Source organism: Bombina bombina, chromosome 10, assembly GCF_027579735.1.
Source record: "Bombina bombina isolate aBomBom1 chromosome 10, aBomBom1.pri, whole genome shotgun sequence".
Lineage (NCBI taxonomy): Eukaryota > Metazoa > Chordata > Amphibia > Anura > Bombinatoridae > Bombina > Bombina bombina.
In genome coordinates, this window is record NC_069508.1 from 71,012,855 (window position 1) to 71,035,920 (window position 23,066).

Consider the following 23,066-nt stretch of genomic DNA (forward strand, 5'->3'; position numbering starts at 1 on the left):
GCAGATTCGCAGCCAATCCTCCGCTAGCAGGGTGTGTCAATCAACACAATTTGTATTCGATCAGGTTGATTTCTGTCTACCGCCTCAGAGCAGGCTGACAAGTTATGGAGTAGCGGTCTTTAGACTGCTGCTTCTTAACTTCTATTTATGGCTAGCCTGAAGGCTCGCCGGAAACAAGGGGCATCATTCTCCGTACAGAGCTTGATAAATTGACCCCTTAGAGATTTAAAAAAGTTGCATTAAACACAACATAAATACAATAAAAATACACTGTTACACTCATTTAAAACACTGATGGTATATGGCCATGTATTTGACTGCAGAGGGCTATAATAGATACTGTAAATGTGTCTAAATAATAATTCTGTAATAATATTTAATACTTTGTTTCACTGTGCAACTGACTGAGTTTATTTTATAATTACTTTTAAACGTCCAAACACTTCATCAAAATAATAAATACAATTTCTTGACTACAGATTTTATAGAAGTGTGTTTTGAGCAATATTTTCTTGAACAAGCTTTATTAATAAATTTAGTTTACACAGCAAACAATAAGGGCTAGATTACAGGTGGCTAAAGAGATTAGAATATTGTGGGCTCATTCAATTGCGCTCGTATTACAAGTTGAAAGTAAACGCAGTAAGTAAGCTTAAGAGTCGGCCCATTTTTGGTTCAGAAGCCTGGATAGCGCTTGCTGATTTGTGGCTGCACCAATCAGCAAGCTCTGCCCAGGTGCTGAACCAAAGATGAGCCAGCTTGTAAGCTTACATTCCTGCTTTTTCAAATAAAGATACCAAGAGAAAAAAGAAAATTTGACAATAGGAGTAAATTAGAAAGTTGCTTAAAAGTGCATGCTTTATCTGAATCGTGAAAGAAAAAATGTGGGTTCAGTATCCCTTTAAATGATATAATGTCACAGCCCATTTATAAATATTAAACATGTGTACAGGTGAACTTTTTGGTTCGGCCAAATCTTTTTTTTAAACAAATATTAAAAATACTTTGGGATCGATTACAAGCGGAGAGCTAAATTATTGCGCTCCCGCAAATGGGAAACCTTTTCCATTTCCTTCTGTTATTAAATTTGCTTGGTATCCTTTGTTAAAAAACATGCCTCAGTAGTTTCAGGAGTAGCATTGCACTACTGGGAGCTAGCTGTAAATTGGCGACTGAACATAAATGTCTCCTTGTCATTGGCTCAACTGATGTTTTCAGCTAACTCACAGTAGTGCATTAACTGATTGAGAGATAGAGATTGATTGAAAGATGTTTATTCTCACTGCTCAATGCAGGGTCCTATATGTTAAAGGGACATTAAACACTAAATACACGCTAGATAGGAATGATGCATTCAAACAAAAGATTAGTCCATGACTAACATGTAGATGTATTTTTTTAAAGTTTCATTAGTTGTTTAAAAAGTGACAAAATAAGTGTAAAGTTTAGTGTCTATAAAACACTGGGAGCTGCCATGTTGTAACTTGTGTTACCTTCTCTGCTGTGGCCAATTAGGGTCAGTTATAAATAGGTCACTAGAGTGTGCAGCCAATGGTTGTGCTGGATTTAACAGTGTTCTGCACTTCCATTTCTAACAGGAACTGAAAAGCTCACAATTTCAGAATGGAATTACAGGCAAAGAGGACAAAATAAATAATGAAAGTATATTGCAGAGTTGTTTTTTATATACAATTTATCATTTTAAATTACCATCTCAAAGTGTTTAATGTCCCTTTAAGTAAAGACTCCTAATTAACCATATAAAGTCTATAATAAAATCCCAAAGGTTTTGTGTGATTTTTCTCCATGCCAGGGATTTGTTGTTAATCGGGCCCATAGTGTCAGATGATCTAAAACTCACCAGCACAGAGAGAAATCACATAAAATCTTTGGAATTGTTTTTTAGACCTTATATTGTAACATATGTGTCTCTCCTTTACATCCAGAATCCTGCATAGTGATAGAAACAGCTCTCAAGCTATGATTTGCATTTCTAAATTCCTTTGAAGGACCTCTCAGTACTGGCAAGTTAAGATTATCTTGCCTGAGTGAAGAACTTTATATCATTGAGATAGTTTTCTATCGGCAATACACTGCTGATCCAGTGCTGAACATGGCAATTTATCAGATGTGTGCATTTACTGTCCTTGACTGGCTCAATGGCTCTGGACCAATAGTACGTTGATGCTCCAGAGCTGAATTTAACCCCTTAACAACCATGACGTACCCTGTACGTCCAGAGCCAGCTCAAGATATTGTGTTGCCTGGGTTCAAGAATGCAATGACGCCACCCAATAGTAATATTAATGATTAGCATATCAACCCACTAGCCTGGCCACTGACCTTACTAAGCCTGCCTACCTGCATGCAACAAATGCTTATGCACAATTGTGCAATAAGAGGGAAGAAAGTTAGGGAAGAGATGCACTTGTCACAGCTAAAAGGTCACCCCTGACCAGTTCTGTGACCTTTGTGCATGGTAAGGTTATGCTGCTGGGAGCTAGTAAATTCCCCACGAACATAAAGGACAGAAGTGGTCTGGGTCTGAAAGTAACTGACTCAGTCACTGAAGTGCTGCCCCCTTGTCAAGTGCTGCCTGGGTCCGTTGGACCAACTTGGTCCCATGGTTGAGGCGGCCTTGTGTATGTCGATGGTCCTTTTTTTTTGTTGGCCCATAATAGCGCAGGTATCGCCATCAGCCATAAGACCATGCTATTACAGCCTCCTATAATAGCAGGGTCAAAAACACAAGCCCCATTAAAAGACCATTGACATACAGGGTACATTGCTGGTCATTAAGGGGTTAAAGAGCCATTAACCAGCTGGGTGCAACTACAGTATCAGGGTTATGACTCGCTATTTTTCTTCCTGTGTTAATATCCATTCTCTTATTTTAACCCTTTACAAGTGACAGTCAGTGAAGCTCTGAATCTACACACTGGGCACAGCTATCTTGGAGTTTAAGTCTTCTTGTGACCTGTGAAACAAACAGGGCACATTCACATATCAGTGACATCGTTGTCTTTTGAAAGGCCGTATCATTGCACTTCAGTTTAGTGGAGACTGTATACATTTTTGCAGACGCTGCATTGCCCTATTTTATTCCTGAGGGCTTTTTATAGTTGTTATGTAAATTCCAAACTGTGTAAAAAAAACTGCAAAGGTGTAACTCTTCTGCTTTCTATTGTGTGAGGCTGAGCTAACAGAAAGAGCAAAGTACATCTGTCAAAAAGCTGGAAATATCACTGATCTGTGTAAGTGTACTGCTTTTGTCACAGGATACAACAATATGTAGCATTTCAAGATGGCAGTATCCAGTATAAAGATCCAGATCTTTACCAACTTGCTTTTGTAGTTGTTAAGAGATTTGAAGAGAGCTGCAATAAAAGTGGGGACCTCCCCTTTGAACAAATTTACATAATAGATGTAATTTTATTTTTTTATCCTTGAAGAAATTCTAATAGTTATTTTTACTTTATAATTTGGGGAATTGACATCTGATCCAAGGTTTACACACAGCTCTCAAGAGCTGATTCTGTTCAACCAAAAAAAAGTGCATCACAAACGTTTTCAATTAGCACTTTGTTACTCCTTGTGTTAAACTTGAGTTACTGATCAAGACAATCAATGAATGCAAAGTAGTCTCTGAGCGATTTTGACCTCAGCACCTTTCTTCCACCTACATCTGCACTTTGCCATATTCTCCCACTAAATGGCAAGTGTAATTGCTGGCTCTTAAAAATGAAAGTCAGCTGTTGCTTGTGATTTCCATAGGATAGTGAGAAGTCTCACTGCTCCCAAGCTTCCACTTAAATGCTCTAGCGCCCCCTAAGGAGGTCTAACTCACACTTTAAAAACCACAGTATTAGACCCATAATAAAATGCTCTAACTCAGAGTATTATTTTGTTACTATTTTTATGTCCAGATAAGCTACACAATATTATATTTGACATTCCATTAAGAAGCTACTAAAAGATAGCTCAAGTTTCAACTAATCACAGTTACAGAGGCTGAAACTAATAGGAAGTTATTAATTTCATTGTTTCAAAAGCTAAAGGGACAGTGAAGTATTTTTTAATTAGATACACATAGTATATAGCATACATTTATCAAGGAATTGCATACAAGTGTGTTTGAAACATATTTTGTTAGCATTATTGAGTAGTTTCAGTGATGTGATAACTGAAAAGACAGTACCTTACTTTTGATCAATTGGGATAGATACTAAATACCTTCCTCCACTGATCAAGTAATCACTGTGCAGCATGTTGCTGGATCACAGTTGTGAAGTCTGAATTATATACTTCACAATTTTGGGTTTTACTTATTCAAATGTTGACTGAAAGTTATAATTACAATTTTTAAGAGCAAATCCAACTCATAAATCATTATGTTTTGGTCAATATTTTAAAATGATTAAATAGTGCTCTTCACATGTGGGCTATAAATGATTATTTTGTATGTCCCTTTAACTTCTATATGTCAGAGAAAACCTGCACTGGGGGCCACAGTCCCTGTTTCCATGTTTTTCTAACAAGTTACTGCTGCAGTTGCAAAAAAAAAATCAGTATTTTAAGAATTTAAAGTTGCCAGGTTATCATGTTGTCCACATTCATTAGAACCTCCTTTATGGAACCAATATTTCTGCTTTTTTTTCAGTGACTTAGATAACCTGGGTTAATATTAGGATGATCATAAATCAAATTTACCTGTCAACAAACATAGACATCTGTCTATGTAATGCATAAAGCTTTTTAAACCCTTTCGTGTCAGGGCTAAAGTGCCCTACATCACGGAACAACTGTTCCGATGTAGACAAATTGAAACCATGCAATCGTACATACAATCGCGAGATTTCAATTATTGGATCGTGTCTGGGGGGCGTCCCTGCAACCCTAGGAATGCTCTCCAGACCGCGATCAAATCCTGAAAGCACAGAAGCCTTCAGGACAGCCATTAGCTATGACGTTGCTATTCCGTCATAACGACTTTAAAGCCCAGTCTAATTATGACGGAATAGAACGCCATAACGGCTTTAAAAGGTTAACTGCCATTTTCTATTCTTTTCCTGGATTTCAGATCTTCTGACCTGACAGGACCCATACGTTTTCTTAAAGGGATAGTGAGAGACATAAAACCCAAAATTTGTCTTTCACAATTCAGACAGAGCATGCAGTTTTAAAACAGTTTTCTAATTTACTTTTATTATCAAAATGTCCTTTGTTCTCTTGATATCTTTTGTTGAAAAAAAATCAGAAGCATGCACATGTCTGAATCACTATATGGCAGCAGTTTTGCAAGAATGTTTTCTATTTGCAAGAGCATTAGATTGCAGCACACTATTTCCTGCCATTTAGAGCTCCATGCACCTTCTTAGGCATCGCTATAGCAAAGACTATCATGGGAAATTAAGCAAATTTTGATAAGTTGAATTGTAAACTTTTTTTTTAATTATATGCTCTGAATCACAAAAGAAAACTTTAGGGTTGTATATCCCTTTAATCATATTTAAAGCCAATCAAGGAAACCCTTTAATAAGGGCTGGGTTCTTTCTCTCTCCCACCCCCTAATGGGAGGCCTATCTCTTCTGATGTCTCTTGTTTATGCAGCTTTACATTAGCCATTAATCCTGTTCTGATTTTTTAGCATAGATTGATGTTTTAATAGGAAAATCAACCATTTCAGATACACTTCAGAGGGTAAAATTGATCATTGGGAACACAGTATTTAAGGAAAAGTACATATATTGTTAAACAGTATAATATTGTAACATAATATCTTTAATTCTGTGTAGATATAACTTTGCAGTATCATTTAATTCTTTAATTTGACTCCTTTTCCTGTAATTTAACTGAAAATTGTTTGGTTTTTCTAAATTCCACTATAAAGTTAAAGGGATAGTTTACTCAAACATGTTCTCCCCTTTAAGGGGAGTGTATTAAATTGTTTACAAGTATTTCCATTAACCTTTAAATTGGCATTTTAATTTGTTTATTTAGCCTGTGGTGTCACCACCCATCCTGAAAGATTTTGGCCCCAAGGCCAAGCTGTGTTAACACAGCCAGTAGAAGAAATTACACTCCCAGGGGGTTATGGAAGAGATAAGGTAATACAATGTTAATTTTACATTGTTCTCTCCAAGTATTGGTGATTGGTTTATAAACAGAAATAAGATAAATAAGCAGGTATAGTTACACAATGTGTAAAAGTAATGAGATCTGATTATAACTACAAGCTCAACCCATTTTTATTAGGTTGTGGCTTCAAAACACAAAATCAGCTAATTCATATACACAAATAGGCCCTTAAAAAAGGAAAATCTCATACGCTTTATACTCTTCAGCTGGTAAAAACGAACCAGCTGTTCAGGTATAGCGTGAGGAAACAGCCATTGAGGGGCTGAAAATGCGTCACTTTGTTTTAATAAAAATATGCTTTTATGATACATGTGCTTCTCGCGGGGATTTTTTTATCGTGGAGTTTTTGAGAGGACCTTTACTTTGCCTGCTTGCAGTTTGCTGGGCGACTGAGAGGTCCCAACTTTCTGTTATTGCACCTGGAGGTGCGCTTCATCTTGTAAGTACAATCATTAAGTAAGATTGCATCACCTGTCCCCACTGTAACTAGGCTATGGTAGCTGTGCTTTATCACTGACAGGTTTTATAGACTTGCCTTCTGACCATACTTCGGGTTCCTGGACATTTGGCACACAGTGAGCTGGGCCACTGCTATTGATCCAGACTGCTCCACTTGCACCATTAAGTGCTTCACCTTTGTGAGTACCTATTTGCTATATCCTGTATAATCTTTTTACAGACGTTACTAGGCCATATTGGCACCTCTGTGTTTTTCTTGTCTTCAGATCTATTATCTCCAGGGACTGATTATCCTTTAGATAGAGGGCTGCCTACTTATTGGAGCATAAGGACTTTTTTATGTCTGTTTTTCATGTTTGTGTTTGTTTTTGTGTATTTTTTGTGCTTTGCCCTCTTTTTTGTTATTATTGATCAATACTAATATTGTTTATTTATACAGATAAACTTTGCCATATGACTATTATAGTAGGGAACGCCCCCTATGGGATTAGTGTTTGCTCATTTTTAGATCCCAATTTGTCAAATTATCATATTTCAACAAAGAATACCAAGAGAAACAAAGCAATTTGATAATAAAAGTAAATTAGAAAATTGGTTAAAATTACATGCCATATCTGAATCATGAAAGTTTAATTTGGACTTTACTATCACTTTAACAATAAATGTAATTTACTTTAAATACTGTGTTCCCAATGATCAATTTCACCCTCTGAAGTGTATCTGAAATGGATGATTTTCCTATTGAAACATCCATCTATGCTAATGTAAAGCTATGTAAACAAGAGACATCAGAAGATTTTTTTTTGTTTCCCAGTGCATATAAAAATATATTTACACTATACTGTAGTCTATTAAGTGTGCAATAACATTATGTCTAGAAAAAAACAATGTACATACCTTAATTAAAAAATACTTTATTACCTTTTATGTGGCGGACTGAAATCATCCCTATCCGTTACAATCCGGATGATTGACAACCCCCAATTGTCCGCCGGTAAACTAGGGGCGGCATTGCAACAAGCATTTCACTAGAAAGGCTTGTGCAATGTTAAACACCAACAATGTATGCTGTTGGCATTTAGTGAGGTCGAGCGGACATGATTTGCTACAGCGAATCATTTCCTCTCGACCCTACATAAATCTGCGAAGCGCAATAAAACGAGGTATACCTGTGTCACAGGCCTGCAGAACAATGCAAATGTTTCTAAGAAAATGACTGTTTTAAAATGCTTTAAAAACATTTATTTTTCATGCAGATCTTTTGCATTACAATCACTAATTTCAGATGCAATATATACAATATTAGCTATTATTGTTTCCTTTAATGTCCTTTTTAGTAATTCTTTGAAAAATAGCTACAACATTAAATAGACGTAGCCATTTTGGCATTTAGTCACCAATGTCTGCAGCGTTTTTTTTGTTTTTTTTTTTAGTTCCGGATATATTTGTAAAAAGTGCAACACCCAAATCCGGCACAGAAAAAAATCCAAATGACCCAGACTGCGGCCATTTCTGGCATTAGTTTACTGAACAAATGTCAAAATTCAAATCTCTATAATTGAGTATGTTAACATATTTTACATTATTTTGCATTAAAGTAACATACCCATTGAAAAACCTTAAGTATGGTTTACCTGCAATGCTCAAGCACTCTTTTATAATTGAATGTACCTTTAACAATGTTTCCTTGTAAAGCGGAGCAAACCACAAAGTTGAAATAGATAGGTCGGAACAAATTTTGATTTCACTATATATCTTTTGTACGCAGGTAGGGTGAGTCAGTTTCAAAATTAAATAATTGAACGTCAAGTTTACAATTACATAATGTATATAAATAAATATATTATTCAACAGAAGTGAGTACACCCCTGTGCAATATCACTTAAATGTCAAATGATTCAGAATTGTATCACCTTACACCTAATTGCGTTACTTCTAAGTTTTACTGTAGTGGTTTTTGCTTTATGTAAAATTAATAACAGTTTAGATCACCAAAAGTCACCTTTCGTTGCTGAGATTCAAATCTTTATTTTTTCAATACTTTTTGATGACAAACTCAATCCTCCTTGGCATGGAGGATACTAGTGTTGCACAAATTTCTCGACAGATGGTTTCGCCATTCTTCGGATTACTTTTTTTTCAGCTGCTCTTTGCTGGAGGGGTTGTGTTGCTCTTCCTTTTCTTTAAAATACCCCAACAGTGTTCTATTGGATTCAAGTCAGGTGAACATACTTGGCAAGGTCATAGTTTTCACTTTTTTCTTCTTTAGAAACTATTTTGTGATTTTGGCAGTGTGTTTTGGATCGTTATCATGCTGGAATGTTCCTTTTCTGCCAAGCTTCTGAAGACTTGGGAGTCATTATGTTTGCCAGTATTTTGGTATATCCAGAGGCATTCATAATTCCTTCTATAAATGTCATCTCCCCAACACATTTTTGCACTCATACAGCCCTATATCATCACAACCCCACCACTGTGCTTCACTGTTGGGACTATGCATTCACTGTAATAATCTAAGCCAGGTTCATGGCAAACATGCTTTATCACATCTGAGCCGAGAAAATGAATCTTGGTCTCATCTGACAAAAGAATGTGCTCACAATATTCATCATGCTTCTTTCCATGTCGTTCCTTAAGTTTAATCTAGCAGTTTTGTGCCTAAGAGCAAGCAAAGTTTTTTTCTTGGTTGCTGTCCAAAGAGGCTGACATTATACAATGTCCTTTACACTGTCTGAGCTGTCACAGAAACTCCAATTTCCATTGGATAACCTCTGAGGCCAAGTCTAAAGCATTTACCCATCTGTTTTTCAGAGCTAGCTTGTGAAAGTAAGTGCACTGTCCGTGGCGTCATTTTAGGAGGTCAGTCACTGTGGCTCTGATTAGTGGTTCTATCACTCATTCTATACCTCCTGATTACTGCTGGAACTGGTGTTTTGACTGATTTTTAGTTGTCACCAAACTTCCTGTAACCTTTTACATCTTTGTGAAGTCTCAGTATCAGATTGTTTAATTCCTCTGACAATTCTTTTCCATGTGGAGTCGTGACTCAGACATGCAGAAAGACACAGCCTGTAGGTATTCGGCTAATTGAAACTCACAGGTGTACTCAATTTTGTTTCAATTATTTAACTTGTGTGTTAGTGATCACAGGTATATTCAATTTTGTTGCACGGAGCATCTTCTTTGGGGACTGTATATCAATATAGGCTTTCTAAAGTATTTGGTTTAGATTTTTCATAAAAGGGGAATACTCTACTTGTCAATTCAAAAATCTGCATTTATTGAGAGGCGATACAATTTTGAATCATTTAACATTTTATTTATTTATTATATAAAATATTTTACCAGGAAGGATACATTGAGATTTTATCTCGTTTTCAAGTATGTCCTGGGATTTAAGTGATATTGCACAGGGGTGTACTAACTTTTTGTTATATTATATATATATATATAAATATATATATATATATATAATTCTATATAAATATATATATATATATATATATTTATATATATATATTATAAAATATATATATATATAAATCAATGTAAATATTTGCATAGGTAAATTAGCACATCTAGGCAAGTATCCCCCCGCGTGCTTTTCCCCAGAAATAACTTGTATACAATGTTACCAATGCACAAGAGAATTCTGAGTAAGTTATGCAAATTAGATATGCAAATTCTCAGTTTTTTGCTTCAAAATAATACTGTTTTAACAAGATTAGTACAGCAAACCAGAAATCACTCACTAGACAGCCTGTTTCGTTCTTTTTGGAACTCATCAGTAGGAGATAGATTTCTGGTTGCTGCATTGGTAAAGCTTTTTTCAAGTTTAAACCAAATGTCATTAAAATTATGGGGGGAGATAAAAAACGGAAATTAAAATCCTCCATGTCTCAAAATTAAATCAATGTAAAATCAAAGCAAAAAAAACTGAGAAATTTGCATACTAATTTGCATAACTTACCCAGAATTCTCTTGTGCATTGGTAACATTGTATTATGAGTTATTTCTGGGGAAAAGCAAGAGGGGGATGCTTGCCTAGATGTGCTAATTTCCTATGCAAATATTTACATTGATTTAATTTTGGAGACATGGAGGATTTTAATTTTCAGTTTTTTTATCTATCCCCATAATTTTAAATGAATTTATATATAGATATATATATATATATATACACACACACATATCTATATATATATATATGATATATATATTTATATAATATTATATACACACACACACACATACTAACAACACACATACAGAATAAGGAGCAGACTTTAGGGTTAAATAGGAATGTTGGAACAGACTTGGATTTACTAAATATCTTCTGTGCACGGGTTGTATGATTCAGTTTCATAATGATATAATGGAGAGTAAGGTTTACAATTAAATATTGAATTTATTTGAATCTACAAAATAAAGATAGATAGATAGATGATAGATCGATAGATATATGATAGAGATGTTAATTTAAACAAAATACACTGATCTGATCCAAGATTCTTTAAATCCTCTCAATCTAGTGTTGAAAAATATTTACATTTGAGAGCAAACATTATAAGCTCTAATTTGTTAGAGCTTGTATTTTTGTCATTATTGACACGTCAAGACTACAGGAGTTGATCAAAATTTATTAGGAAAATGTATCAAATGTTTCAAAAGAAAATCACCATTAAAGTCCTAGGGGAGTTTAAAGAGACAGTAAACACCAGAATTTGTGTTGTTTAAAAAAGTAGATAATCCCTTTATTACCCATTCCCCAATTTTGCATAACCAACACAGTTATAATAATATACTTTTTACCTCTGTGATTACCTTGTATCCAAGCCTCTGCAAACTGCCCCCTTATTTCTGATCTTTTGACAGACTTGCATTTTTTAGACCAATCAGTGCTTGCTCTTAGGAGCCTTCACGTGGCCTGAGCTCAATGTTATCTATATGAAACACATGAACTAACGCCCTCTAGGTGGTGAAAAAACTGTCAAAATGCTTTCAGATTAGAGGTGCCTTCAAGGTCTAAGATACTAGCATATATACCTCCTAGATGTTTCAACTATAGAATACAAGAGAACAAAGCAAATTTGGTAATAAAAGTAAATTTGAAAGTTGTTTAAAATTACATGCCCTATTAAATCATAGAAGTGTTTTTTTTTACTTGACTGTCCCTTTAAGTAGAAAATAATTTGATACGGTTTTCTAAAGGATTGTGATCAACCCCAAAACGTGTTTAAACTCCACAAAAGGGTCAAACACATTTAAAGGCCTGCTTGGAAGCCACAGAGAATTGCTAATCGCTGAGCAGAAAGGACTAAGAGCACACCAGCCTTGGCATACTCATGACCCTGCCAATTACTAGCTGTGCCCTGTTTAGTCCCAAGCAGAACTTTAACTTTGTTTGACCCATATGTGGGGAGGTTTAACAAATAAACTTTCAGTGTCAGTAGTGCTAGACTACCATCCCCTAATGATTTAGAGCATGTCAATATTTCAGTATAATGACGCATTTAAAATATAATGTGTTTACATGTGGACCAGACTAATATACAGATTTAAAATGGTTGTATTACTTATGTTACAATTTTTTCAATTATAGTGACAGAAAATTGTTCTAATACACTACTATTTTCTGGAATAATGGATGTAGACATTTGAGCATTCACAAATATGGCATATTTTGCTTAAGCCAGTCACCAACTTACAAGGTGTCCCCAATGTTGTGTTCGGACCAGTCAACATTGGGACACCTTGTAAGTTGGTGACTGGCTTAAGCAAAATATGGCCATATTGTGTGACTAAGATCCCAATTTTAAAATATGAGCTTAGGTGATTTTTTTTGCAATATTTAAAATGTTTTGATAATATAGAGGGGGGGTGTGCGGTCAATATTCTATTTTAGGTAATTATTTGGTTGCTTGCACCCCTAAGAAGTAATATTAATAAAATAATTTTGTAAGGTTTGCAGAAACATTTGTATTTGTATTTAAAGGGAAGACTAACCATCGTCATGGTTTCTATCACCCCACCTCCGAGTTGCTTAGGTGCTCTCATTATAGGACATTGGAAGTGTGATAGAAGCCAGGGATGATCATTCTTAGATCATAGTTAAAGCAGGAATGTTACAGCCCAGAAAGGCATCACATTGCAGTGGATAGGACCAGTTAACATTGGGACACCTTGTAAGTTGGTGACTGGCTTAAGCAAAATATGGCCATATTGTGTGACTAAGATCCAAATTTTAAAATATGAGCTTAGGTGATTTTTTGCAATATTTAAAATGTTTGATAATATAGAAGGGGATGTGCGTCATTATTTCATTTTGTGTGTATATATATATATAGTATATATATATATATATTATATATAATATATATATATATATATATATATATATATATATATAGGGGGGACTGACCATTAATGTGTCCATCGTTCCCTTTCCAATCATGCTTATTACCAATAAATTATGTTAGGGACAGACGGTCATGCACTAAATGCTGGATTTTAGTCATACAGAAGTTGTATGTTCTTTTAACAGTTGAAATATAGGTTCTTTTTATTATTCAAATCAAAAGAGTTTTTGTTAATTGTCTACAGTAGCGTTCCATTGAAAAAATAATAACAAATTCCAATATCCATCTGAACTGAATGCCTGCATGGACAAATTTGGACGAACTCTGAATGTTTAAAAAATATGAAACAAATCTTTTGGAAAAAACAAATTTTTCGCCTGTGCACATGTGTGTGTGTATATTATATATATAGATATATATATATATATATATATATATATATATTATACATACACACACACACATATATATATATATATATATATATATATATTACATGTAGATATATATTTACATACACACACATACAGTACATGTATACAGTATATGCATGTGTATTATCTTCATTTTATGACAGTTCGAAATAAATAAAATACTACTGAATAAACGTGTTAATATATATTTAGTAAATCTTTTTTAAGTCTTATCTTCTAGTTGGTATACTGATAAATCAAGCTATATGAATACAAATATCCTTTAAAGGGGTAAAAAGGTATATGAATGAATTTCAATTAAATAGAATTTTTTTTTTAATATACTTCCATTATTAATGTTTCAGCAGCATATGCACATATGCTATGTGTGATTAGAGGAACACGACGCAAACACTACGCTACTCATAGAGCTGGCGGTGGCATGTATTGCACCAGTGAAGACTTAATTTGTGTCATACAAGTCAACACTGACTGTCTTAGAAGGTGTAGCATTTGAATGTTGTTGCAGAGGGCACCCACAGCATATGTGCATATGCCTGTTAAAAACAATAACTTTAACTAGAAGCATTTTGCTGATGGAAGTATATTGCCTATACCTTTATATGTAAAATTTAATAGCACTTGTGCCCATCTCAATTTTGACTTATCACTTTAAGTTAAACATTGTTTAGGAAACTGTAACTATTTACACCTAGGTATCAGATTTAATTTTATATGGCATTTGAGGATTCCAAGATTAATCCTTTGCAGAAGGAAGCTGTACTTTTCATTTAAAATATACAGAATTACAACCATATTCCAAAGTCAGAATTTTCATTTTGAAAGTCACTTATGGTGAAAGACCGGGATCGCCTGCGTAGTGCTGGGGGCAGGTGCACAAATTTGCTTCCCTTTCAGCAGATCTAAGTAGATGTCACATTTGAGGAACCTTGCGTAACTGTCCTTTTCCATAAGTCCATAGATCATACGCTGTGCTTGGTCAAAACTTGATCTTGTTGGGTTCTCAATATTTTTTTGGGTAATTTCCTTGGTAGCAAAGTCAATGTTGACCTATAGGACAAAAGCACAAAAAAAAAGATACAGCAGTCAGTAAATCATTCTATAAGAAACCACCATTTATTATAAAATAAACCTTGACACATTTGCAATATTTTAAAGGAAATAGCGATTAACCCTCTCATAATATGTGAGTATGTTATTAGACAGGTGAAATAAAAACAGTAAATACAGTAGATTTAGTCAACTTCAAATGAGTAGTAGATTTTTTTCTGACAAATAAAGTTATGTCCATTTCCACTCCCCCTGTACCATGTGACAGCCATTAGCCAATCACAAATGCATATATGTATATTCTGTGAATTCTTGCACATGCTCAGTAGGAGCTGGTGATTTAAAGTATAAATATAAAAAGACTGTGCACATTTTGTTAATGGAAGTAAATTGTAAAGTTGTTTAAAATTGCATTCTCTTTCTGAATCCTTAAAGTTTAAATTTGACTTGTGTCCCTTTAAGAATACAGTAGAACAAATACATTTTTACTGAGCAATTTTTTTTTTTAAACTCTCTAATTATATTTTAAATGCGGAACTGGATTATGAGTTTTCTACAGACATGTGGCTTCTTCTTGATGAAGGTGTTAAAATTATTTTGGTTTTCTCCCAAAGCAGTTTTTATATATAGTTTCCAAGGACACCTTGCTTATAAGCTCTGTTCATACTCAAATCAGTGTCCTATGAAATGTTTCTCCATAGCATCTATGATGAAATAATACCACTTTTTTTAACCAGACATGGAGGTCGATCAGAATCCTTATAAAAAGTTTATCAAATTATTTAGCTCCATTTATGATGGTGCTATCGAAGCTTCAGAGCCTTAGAGATACAGTTAAGAAGAAGTGATTTTTGAGGTGGTGAATGGACCGGGATGACTGACAAGCCCTGCTCTCACAATATTAATTACACAAGAGCAGGGTACACAGCTACACAAGCATTTGCTTGTGCTTCGATAACTGTGGCCCTTATGCCGGATGGACAAGCTCCCATCAGCAATGGATGTACATAACATGTGGAAGTTAATTTTATTAGCTTACTTCACCTTCTACATCAATATTTTGGAAATGGGCTTGTGCAATTTAGGATACCAGACAAACTGATAGAATGAGTTAAAGGGGAAGTAAAATAAAAAAATAAAAAAGACAAACCAGGTTTGAAATAGTGAGACATGACCATGAGACAAATACGTCAAAGGTGAGACAGTGCCATTCGAGTTTCCACATGCTGGGTCTAAGTGCAAGTGAAAAATTCCAACCACGCCTCTTGAACACCCATGTTCAGTCCCTCGAGACACCTTTGCCATAGCAAAATCAGAAAAATAATTTTATTACAATTACAGATATTTACAAAACAAACTGTTTTCTATGCACATTTCGGTTTGTAGTTATTGTTTTTTCTACATTTGGCTAGATTTAACGAGTTTTGCGGTAACAGGGGTGTGGTGCTAACGAGCAGTTTTTTCTCACCGCTCACTTTCCTACAGCGCTGGTATTATGAGATTTTACAAACCCGGCGTTAAAAGACAAAAGTGAGCATAGAGCAAAATTTTGCTACATATCGCGCTCCAATAACAGCGCTGCTTAAATCAGCGGTGAGCTGGTGTAATAGTGCTCGTGCAGGATTTCCCCATAGGAATCAACGGGGAGAGCCGGCTGAGAAAAAGTCTAACACTTGCAAAAAAGCAGTGTAAAACTCAGTAACGCAGCCCCATTGATTCTATGGGGAAATAAAATGTATGTCTACACCTAACACCCTAACCTGAACCCCGAGTCTAAACACCCCTAATCTTACACTTATTAACCCCTAATCTGCTGCCCCCGACATCGCCAACACCTGCATTATACTTATTAACCCCTAATCTGTCGCTCCGGACATCGCCGCCCACCTACATTATACTTATGAACCCCTAATCTGCTGCCCCCCAACATCGTCAACACCTACATTATTTTTATTACCCCTAATCTGCCGCCCCCAATGTCGCAGCAACCTACCTACATTTATTAAAGGGACAGTCTAGGCCAAAAATAAACTTTCATGATTCAGATAGAGCATGCAATTTTAAACAATTTTCCAATTTACTTTTATCACCAATTTTGCTTTGTTCTCTTGGTATTCTTAGGTGAAAGCTTAACCTAGGAGGTTCATATGCTAATTTTTTAGACCTTGAAGCCCACCTCTTTCAGATTGCATTTTAACAGTTTTTCACCACTAGAGGGTGTTAGTTCACGTATTTCATATAGATAACACTGTGCTCGTGCACGAGAAGTTATCTGGGAGCAGGCACTGATTGGCTAGACTGCAAGTCTGTCAAAAGAACTGAAAAAAGGGGCAGTTTGCAGAGGCTTAGATACAAGATAATCACAGAGGTTAAAAGTATATTATTATAAATGTGTTAGTTATGCAAAACTGGGAAATGGGTAATAAAGTGATTATCTATCTTTTAAAACAATAAAAATTCTGGTGTAGACTGTCCCTTTAACCCCTAATCTGCCGTCCCTGACATCATCGCCACCTACCTACATTTATTAACCCCTAATCTACCGCCCCCAAAGTCGCCTCCACTATTCTAAATTTATTAACGCCTAAACCTAAGTCTAACCCTAACCTTAACCCCCCTAACTCAAATATAATTTAAATACATCTAAATAAAATTCCTATCATTAACTAAATAATTCCTATTTAAAACTATATACTTACCTATAAAATAAAACCTAAGCTAGCTACAATATAACTAATAGTTACATTGTATCTAGCTTAGGGTTTATTTTTATTTTACAGGCAAGTTTGTATTTATTTTAACTAGGTAGAATAGTTACTAAATAGTTATTAACTATTTACTAACTACCTAGCTAAAATAAATACAAATTTACCTGTAAAATAAAACCTAACCTAAGCTACACTAACACCTAACATTACACTACAATTAAATCAATTACCTAAATTAAATACAATTAAATACATTTAATTAAATTAGCTAAATCACAAAAACAAACAAACACAAAATTACAGAAAATAAAAAACAAATTACAAGATATTTAAACTAATTACACCTAATCTAATAGCCCTATCAAAATAAAAAAAGCCCCGCCAAAATAAAAAAAAAAAACCCTAGCCTAAACTAAACTACCAATAGCTCTTAAAAGGGCCTTTGCAGGCATTGCCCCGAAGTAATCAGCTCTTTTACCTGTAAAAAAAAATACAAAAAATCCCCCCAACAGTAAAACCCACCACCCACACAACCAACCCTCCAAATAAAATACTATCTAAAAAATAATAATCTCCCCATTGCCCTGAAAAGGGCATTTGGATTTGCATTGCCCTTAAAAGGGCAGATAGCTCTTTTGCGGCCCAAACCCTAATCTAAAAAATAAAACCCACCCAATAAACCCTTAAAAAAACCTAACACTAACCCCCTGAAGATAGACTTACTGTTCTGAAGACCGGATATCCATCCTCAAGGAAGCGGCAGAAGTCTTCATCTAACCGGGCCGAAGTCCTCAACGAAGCCGGGAGAAGTCTTCATCCAAGCCGGGCGAAGTGGTTCTCCAGACGGGCAGAAGTCTTTATCCAGACGGCATCTTCTATCTTCATTCATCCGACACGGAGCAGCTCCATCTTCAAGACATCCGACACAGAGCATCCCTCTTTATCCAGAGTCTTCTTACTGAATGACGGTTCCTTTAAGTGACATCATCCAAGATGGCGTCCCTAAAATTCCTATTGGCTGATAGAATTCTATCAGCCAATCGGAATAAAAGTAGAAAAAATACTATTGGCTGATGCAATCAGCCAATAGGATTGAAGTTCAATCCTATTGACTGATCCAATCAGCCAATAGGATTGAGCTTGCATTCTATTGGCTGATTGGAACAGCCAATAGAATGAAAGCTCAATCCTATTGGCTGATTGCATCAGCCAATAGGATTTTTTCTACCTTAAGTCCGATTGGCTGATAGAATTCTATCAGCCAATAAGAATCTAAGGGACGCCATCTTGGATGACGTCACTTAAAGGAACCGTCATTCAGTAAGAAGACTCCGGATGAAGAGGATGCTCCGCGTCGAATGTCTTGAAGATGGAGCCGCTCCGCGTTGGATGGATGAAGATAGAAGATGCCGTCTGGATGAAGACTCCTGCCCGTCTAGAGGACCACTTCGCCCAGCTTGGATGAAGACTTTTCCCGGCTTCGTTGAGGACTTTGGCCCGGGTTAGATGAAGACTTCTGCCGCTTCCTTGAGGATGGATGTCCGGTCTTCAGAACAGTAAGTCGACTCTTCATGGTTAGTGTTTGGCTAAAAGCCATTTATTATCAATCAACTGTGTTTACTCTTTTTAAATTATTATGACAACAGAAACTACCCAAATGACCCTGATCAAAAGTTTACATACCCTGGTGATTTTGGCCTGATAACATGCACACAAGTTGACACAAAGGGGTTTTGAATGGCTATTAAAGGTAACCATCCTCACCTGTGATCTGTTTTCTTGTAATTAGTGTGTGTGTATAAAAGGTCAATGAGTTTCTGGACTCCTGACAGACCCTTGCATCTTTCATCCAGTGCTGCACTGACGATTCTGGATTCTGAGTCATGGGGAAAGCAAAAGAATTGTCAAAGGATCTGAGGGAAAAGGTAGTTGAACTGTATAAAACAGGAAAGGGGTATAAAAAGATATCCAAGGAAATGAAAATGCAAATCAGCAGTGTTCTAACTCTAATCAAGAGTAAATAAATGGCTTCAGCCAAACACTAACCATGAGTGAAAGAAAAAGTTTTTGTGTTATCATTCATATTGTCTGAAAAATGTCCAAGAAATCATAAATTCTGCCAGGGTATGTAAACTTATGAGCACAACTGTATGTATGTATGTATTTATATGTGAATATATGTATTTACAGACATATATACACATAAATAAATATGTACACACACATCATATATATATATGCTGTATATGTGTGCATTGTAGCCCTTGCAAATTAAATAAAGGTGGGTACAATAACTACAAATCTTTATGAATCCTACAGTTTTCCATGTCCCTAGAAGTTATTTTATTCTTCTTTCTATGAGATAGTTCACAAACAGATTTTATTTAATTTACTAAAGCCAGATGGACAAAATTCGCAGAGGCAAGGAATCGTAGCAAGTGAGCAGCATTCACTGCTTGTATTTAACTTTACACAAGCATTTGCTTGTTGTTGCCATGCCTCTTGCTTTCGTGCAGCCAATCTTGAAAATGTTCTGGCCCAAAGTAGCATTCACAGCTATAGTTTCTGCCCCAGGAACTTTATTATTACTATCCATATGGCACAGAATGAATTGAAATACTTTCCTAAGTATTTTTAAAGCTAATAGAGATTGTTAATGTTTTTCTATAAGATCCTGTCCACTGGACACTGAAATGGTCAGTAAAACAAAAAAGAGAAAGTAGTGTAGCTGCATTAAAGTTTGCCTTGGAAAAGACCTGTGTCATGAAGACCTCATGATTTCAAGTGTAAGAGGTCAACGTTTTCACTGTGTGCTATTTTTTTTCTTTTCAAAAGATGTATTTCTATGTCTACTGTCCTTACATAACAGACCTTCTGTCCAGGGGAGGAACTACCATTGGTGCAGCAGACGCAGTTGAACAAGGGCTCAAGTACAGGGGGGGTCCATAGCAGCCAGTCTATGCAAACAAATGTTCAGAATGTGTACATTCCTATGCAGGTCTGTCAGTCCATTCATCCATTCCCCAAATCATTATAGAGAGCAGCATTTATATTATTGCTATTACTTACTACTGACTTACCCTTGAGGGGCTCAAAAAAATGTTTGTACCAGGGCCCCCTATTAAGTTGGGTTCTCCACCTCTCCTGTCATAAATAGCTTCTCAGTTTCACTTGGCTAAATGTTATCGCCTACAACCAGATGCCTAATGCATTAAGTCAGTAAAGGTACCAACACAGACAGTGTCATAAAACTATCTCTCTCAAGACACAGACCTTAGGTCAATTAAGGGTTAGAGTTGGATCAATTTAGAATACAATTTTTTCTAGATTTTATGCATTTAAGACTTATCTTATGCTAGACATGTCATGTTTGGTATAAAAATAATCCTCAGCATGTAACTTTCTTGCCCACTTTGGAAGAAGGTTTGGTCAAGAAATGTGATCTCAGAGTAAAATGTATATAATTTTGATTTCATCAATATCATTTTATCATTCTACATGGGAGGATATCTTCAACAGCGTATTTGACTATACGTCATTCCATCTCCCAGGAGCATTATTATTATTATTATCAGGTATTTGTAGAGCGCCAATAGATTCAGCAGCACTGTAAACATAGTCGGTATACAGGATAGCTTTTGCAGGGATCAAGTGGGTAGAGGGCCCTGCCGAGAGTTTCACTTTTGTAGTCGGCTCTTATGAAGGTGATCTGCAAACAGCTGGGCTCATAGGCTTACATTCTAAGGGGTTCAAGGGGAAAGCAATGGAGTTAGGAAAGGTTAGTGTTGGTTGTAAGCATCCCTGAATAGTAGAGTTTTTAGGGAGCACTTGAAGCTGTTAAAACTAGGGGAGAGTCTTGTGGAGCGAGGCAGGGAGTTCCACAAGATGGGGGCCAGTCTGGAGAAGTCCTGTAAACGGGAATGTGAGGAAGTAACAGAGGAGAGGAGGAGATTCTGAGCTGACCGAAGGGAACGGGAGAGTATCTGGAGACAAGTTCTGAAATGTAGGGGGGAGCAGTGCAGTTGAGTGCTTTGTATGTCAGAGTGAGGATTTTGCGCTTAATCCTAGAGGCAAGAGGAAGCCAGTGAAGGTATTCGCAGAGAGGCGCAGCAGATGAAGATCGACGAGTAAGGAAGGTGAGCCTGTCAGAGACATTCATAATGGATTGTAAAGGAGCTATGCGGCAGCTAGGTAGACCAGAGAGGACGGAGTTGCAGTAGTCGAGGCGGGAAAGGATGAGAGAGTGGATTAAAAGCAGAGGCTGTTCTGTGATTTTCTCCTTTTATTTTAAAACTTATATAATGCACTGTGGCTCTTTTTTGTTCATATATGTTCCTTTATTACGTTTTGCCTTTGTCTCCTATTTGAACCACGTTACTGAAGAGATTGGTAATAACAAGTACTGTGTTTTATAGATTTTTTTTTTGCCAAATTGTGTTTTTTGAATTTTGAATCTGTCGTCTGGGTTTTTTCCTTTAGTATTTTCCATATAAAAATCTTAGGTGGCAGCAGAGATAGTTTAGTGGGGGTGGCATTAAAGGGGGAGTTTTGGGCATATTTTTCTAAGTCTAGACTAGAGAGTATTTGTTAATCCTTGCACCCACTGAACTAAGTCACAGGTTGCCTGGAGTGGCTAGACTGTGACAAATTGGTTATGGCGGAAAGGGTCTGTTAATCCTCTATGTGCCAAACTGGTGAAAGTGCAGGGTTGGTTAACCCTCGATATCACAACCTGTTACTAGCTTGTTGGATTCCTAAACTAAAAGCTTTGGCAGTAAGCTCTGCAGCTTCCATAAGGGCATTTTCAGATGACAAAGGGTCCAATGGTCTAAAGCTCACCTCACTTGGAAGATTATATAAGCCTCGTCAGTGCTGACAGATCCCTCAATTTTACAAAGTCAAATTTAAGCTTGAATGATATTTATCTACCTATGAATGGTTTTTAATGTGAAGGAGAGATACATACATTACAATATAATTCATAAAAAAAATTAGCCCCAAAATATTTTAAGTGATTTCTCTCCATGCCAGCAAGTTTTGATCATTAGGTTCAAATAGTGACATAGGCAATATAGTATATATTTTTAATGTTAAATAAACAATTATACTTATTTAAACATAGGCCGTTTAAAATATCAATAAGAAATTAATAATTTATTAAATTAGAGGTTTGTTTACACTAGACCTTTTTCCCATCATTTCCTCCCAAGTGATACCATTTACAAAAAGAGCTATAAAAAAAAAATCATAGTGTACATAAGTATTTTTCTTCATTTTAGAAAGCATTTTTATTTAAATGTCTTTATATTTCTGTCAGTTACTGATATATGAGGGGTCACATTATATCTAAACTGATAGATAACCATATAAATAAAAAATAGTCCCTATAGATCTATTACATCCACCATGGCCATTGTTTAAAAGTACTGCTGTGATCTCATATATCTATATTGCTGTTACTTTTTTTAATATAAATAACCACTGTTTTTGCTTTTATTTGTATACAGATGTTGCTAATTAAATGTGTAATGGACAGTTCCTCCTTAAGAACTTAAGAAGTAATTTAATGATGGAGTGTTTGACATCTGATATAATTTGAGTTCCTATTTCAACTCCCACAGACTATGACCTCAGATGATGTAAACCATTCAGAGCCACACAAAACACATAAGAGCTGTTATTTTCCCTGCATTATTCATTTTAATATAATAATTCAATAAATGGTTTTTGGATTTATTTTTTTGTTTTTGTCCTAAATTTGGAAATATTGATGGTTTTGTTTTCACAAAATATTTTTAAGCTAGAATGACTACATAAAGGGATGCTACTAAAAATATAAATTGTTTTTTAAAGAGGATAAGGTTCGATTGGTATTATCAAAAATAAAAGTTAAAAAAGTCAGTTGGTCCTGATGATAT

General features: G+C 35.6%; 1 protein-coding gene across 1 annotated transcript in view; it reads right to left on the reverse strand.

Moving 5' to 3' along the window:
- Positions 1 to 13,559: 13,559 nt before the first annotated feature.
- Positions 13,560 to 23,066, reverse strand: part of RGS18 (regulator of G protein signaling 18) — a 265,614-nt gene continuing 256,107 nt past the window's right edge. Inside the window, 2 exon segments of the mRNA XM_053693103.1 lie at positions 13,560 to 14,247; positions 14,249 to 14,440. Of these exon segments, the coding sequence (XP_053549078.1) occupies positions 14,176 to 14,247; positions 14,249 to 14,440 (264 nt within the window). The 3' untranslated portion in view covers positions 13,560 to 14,175.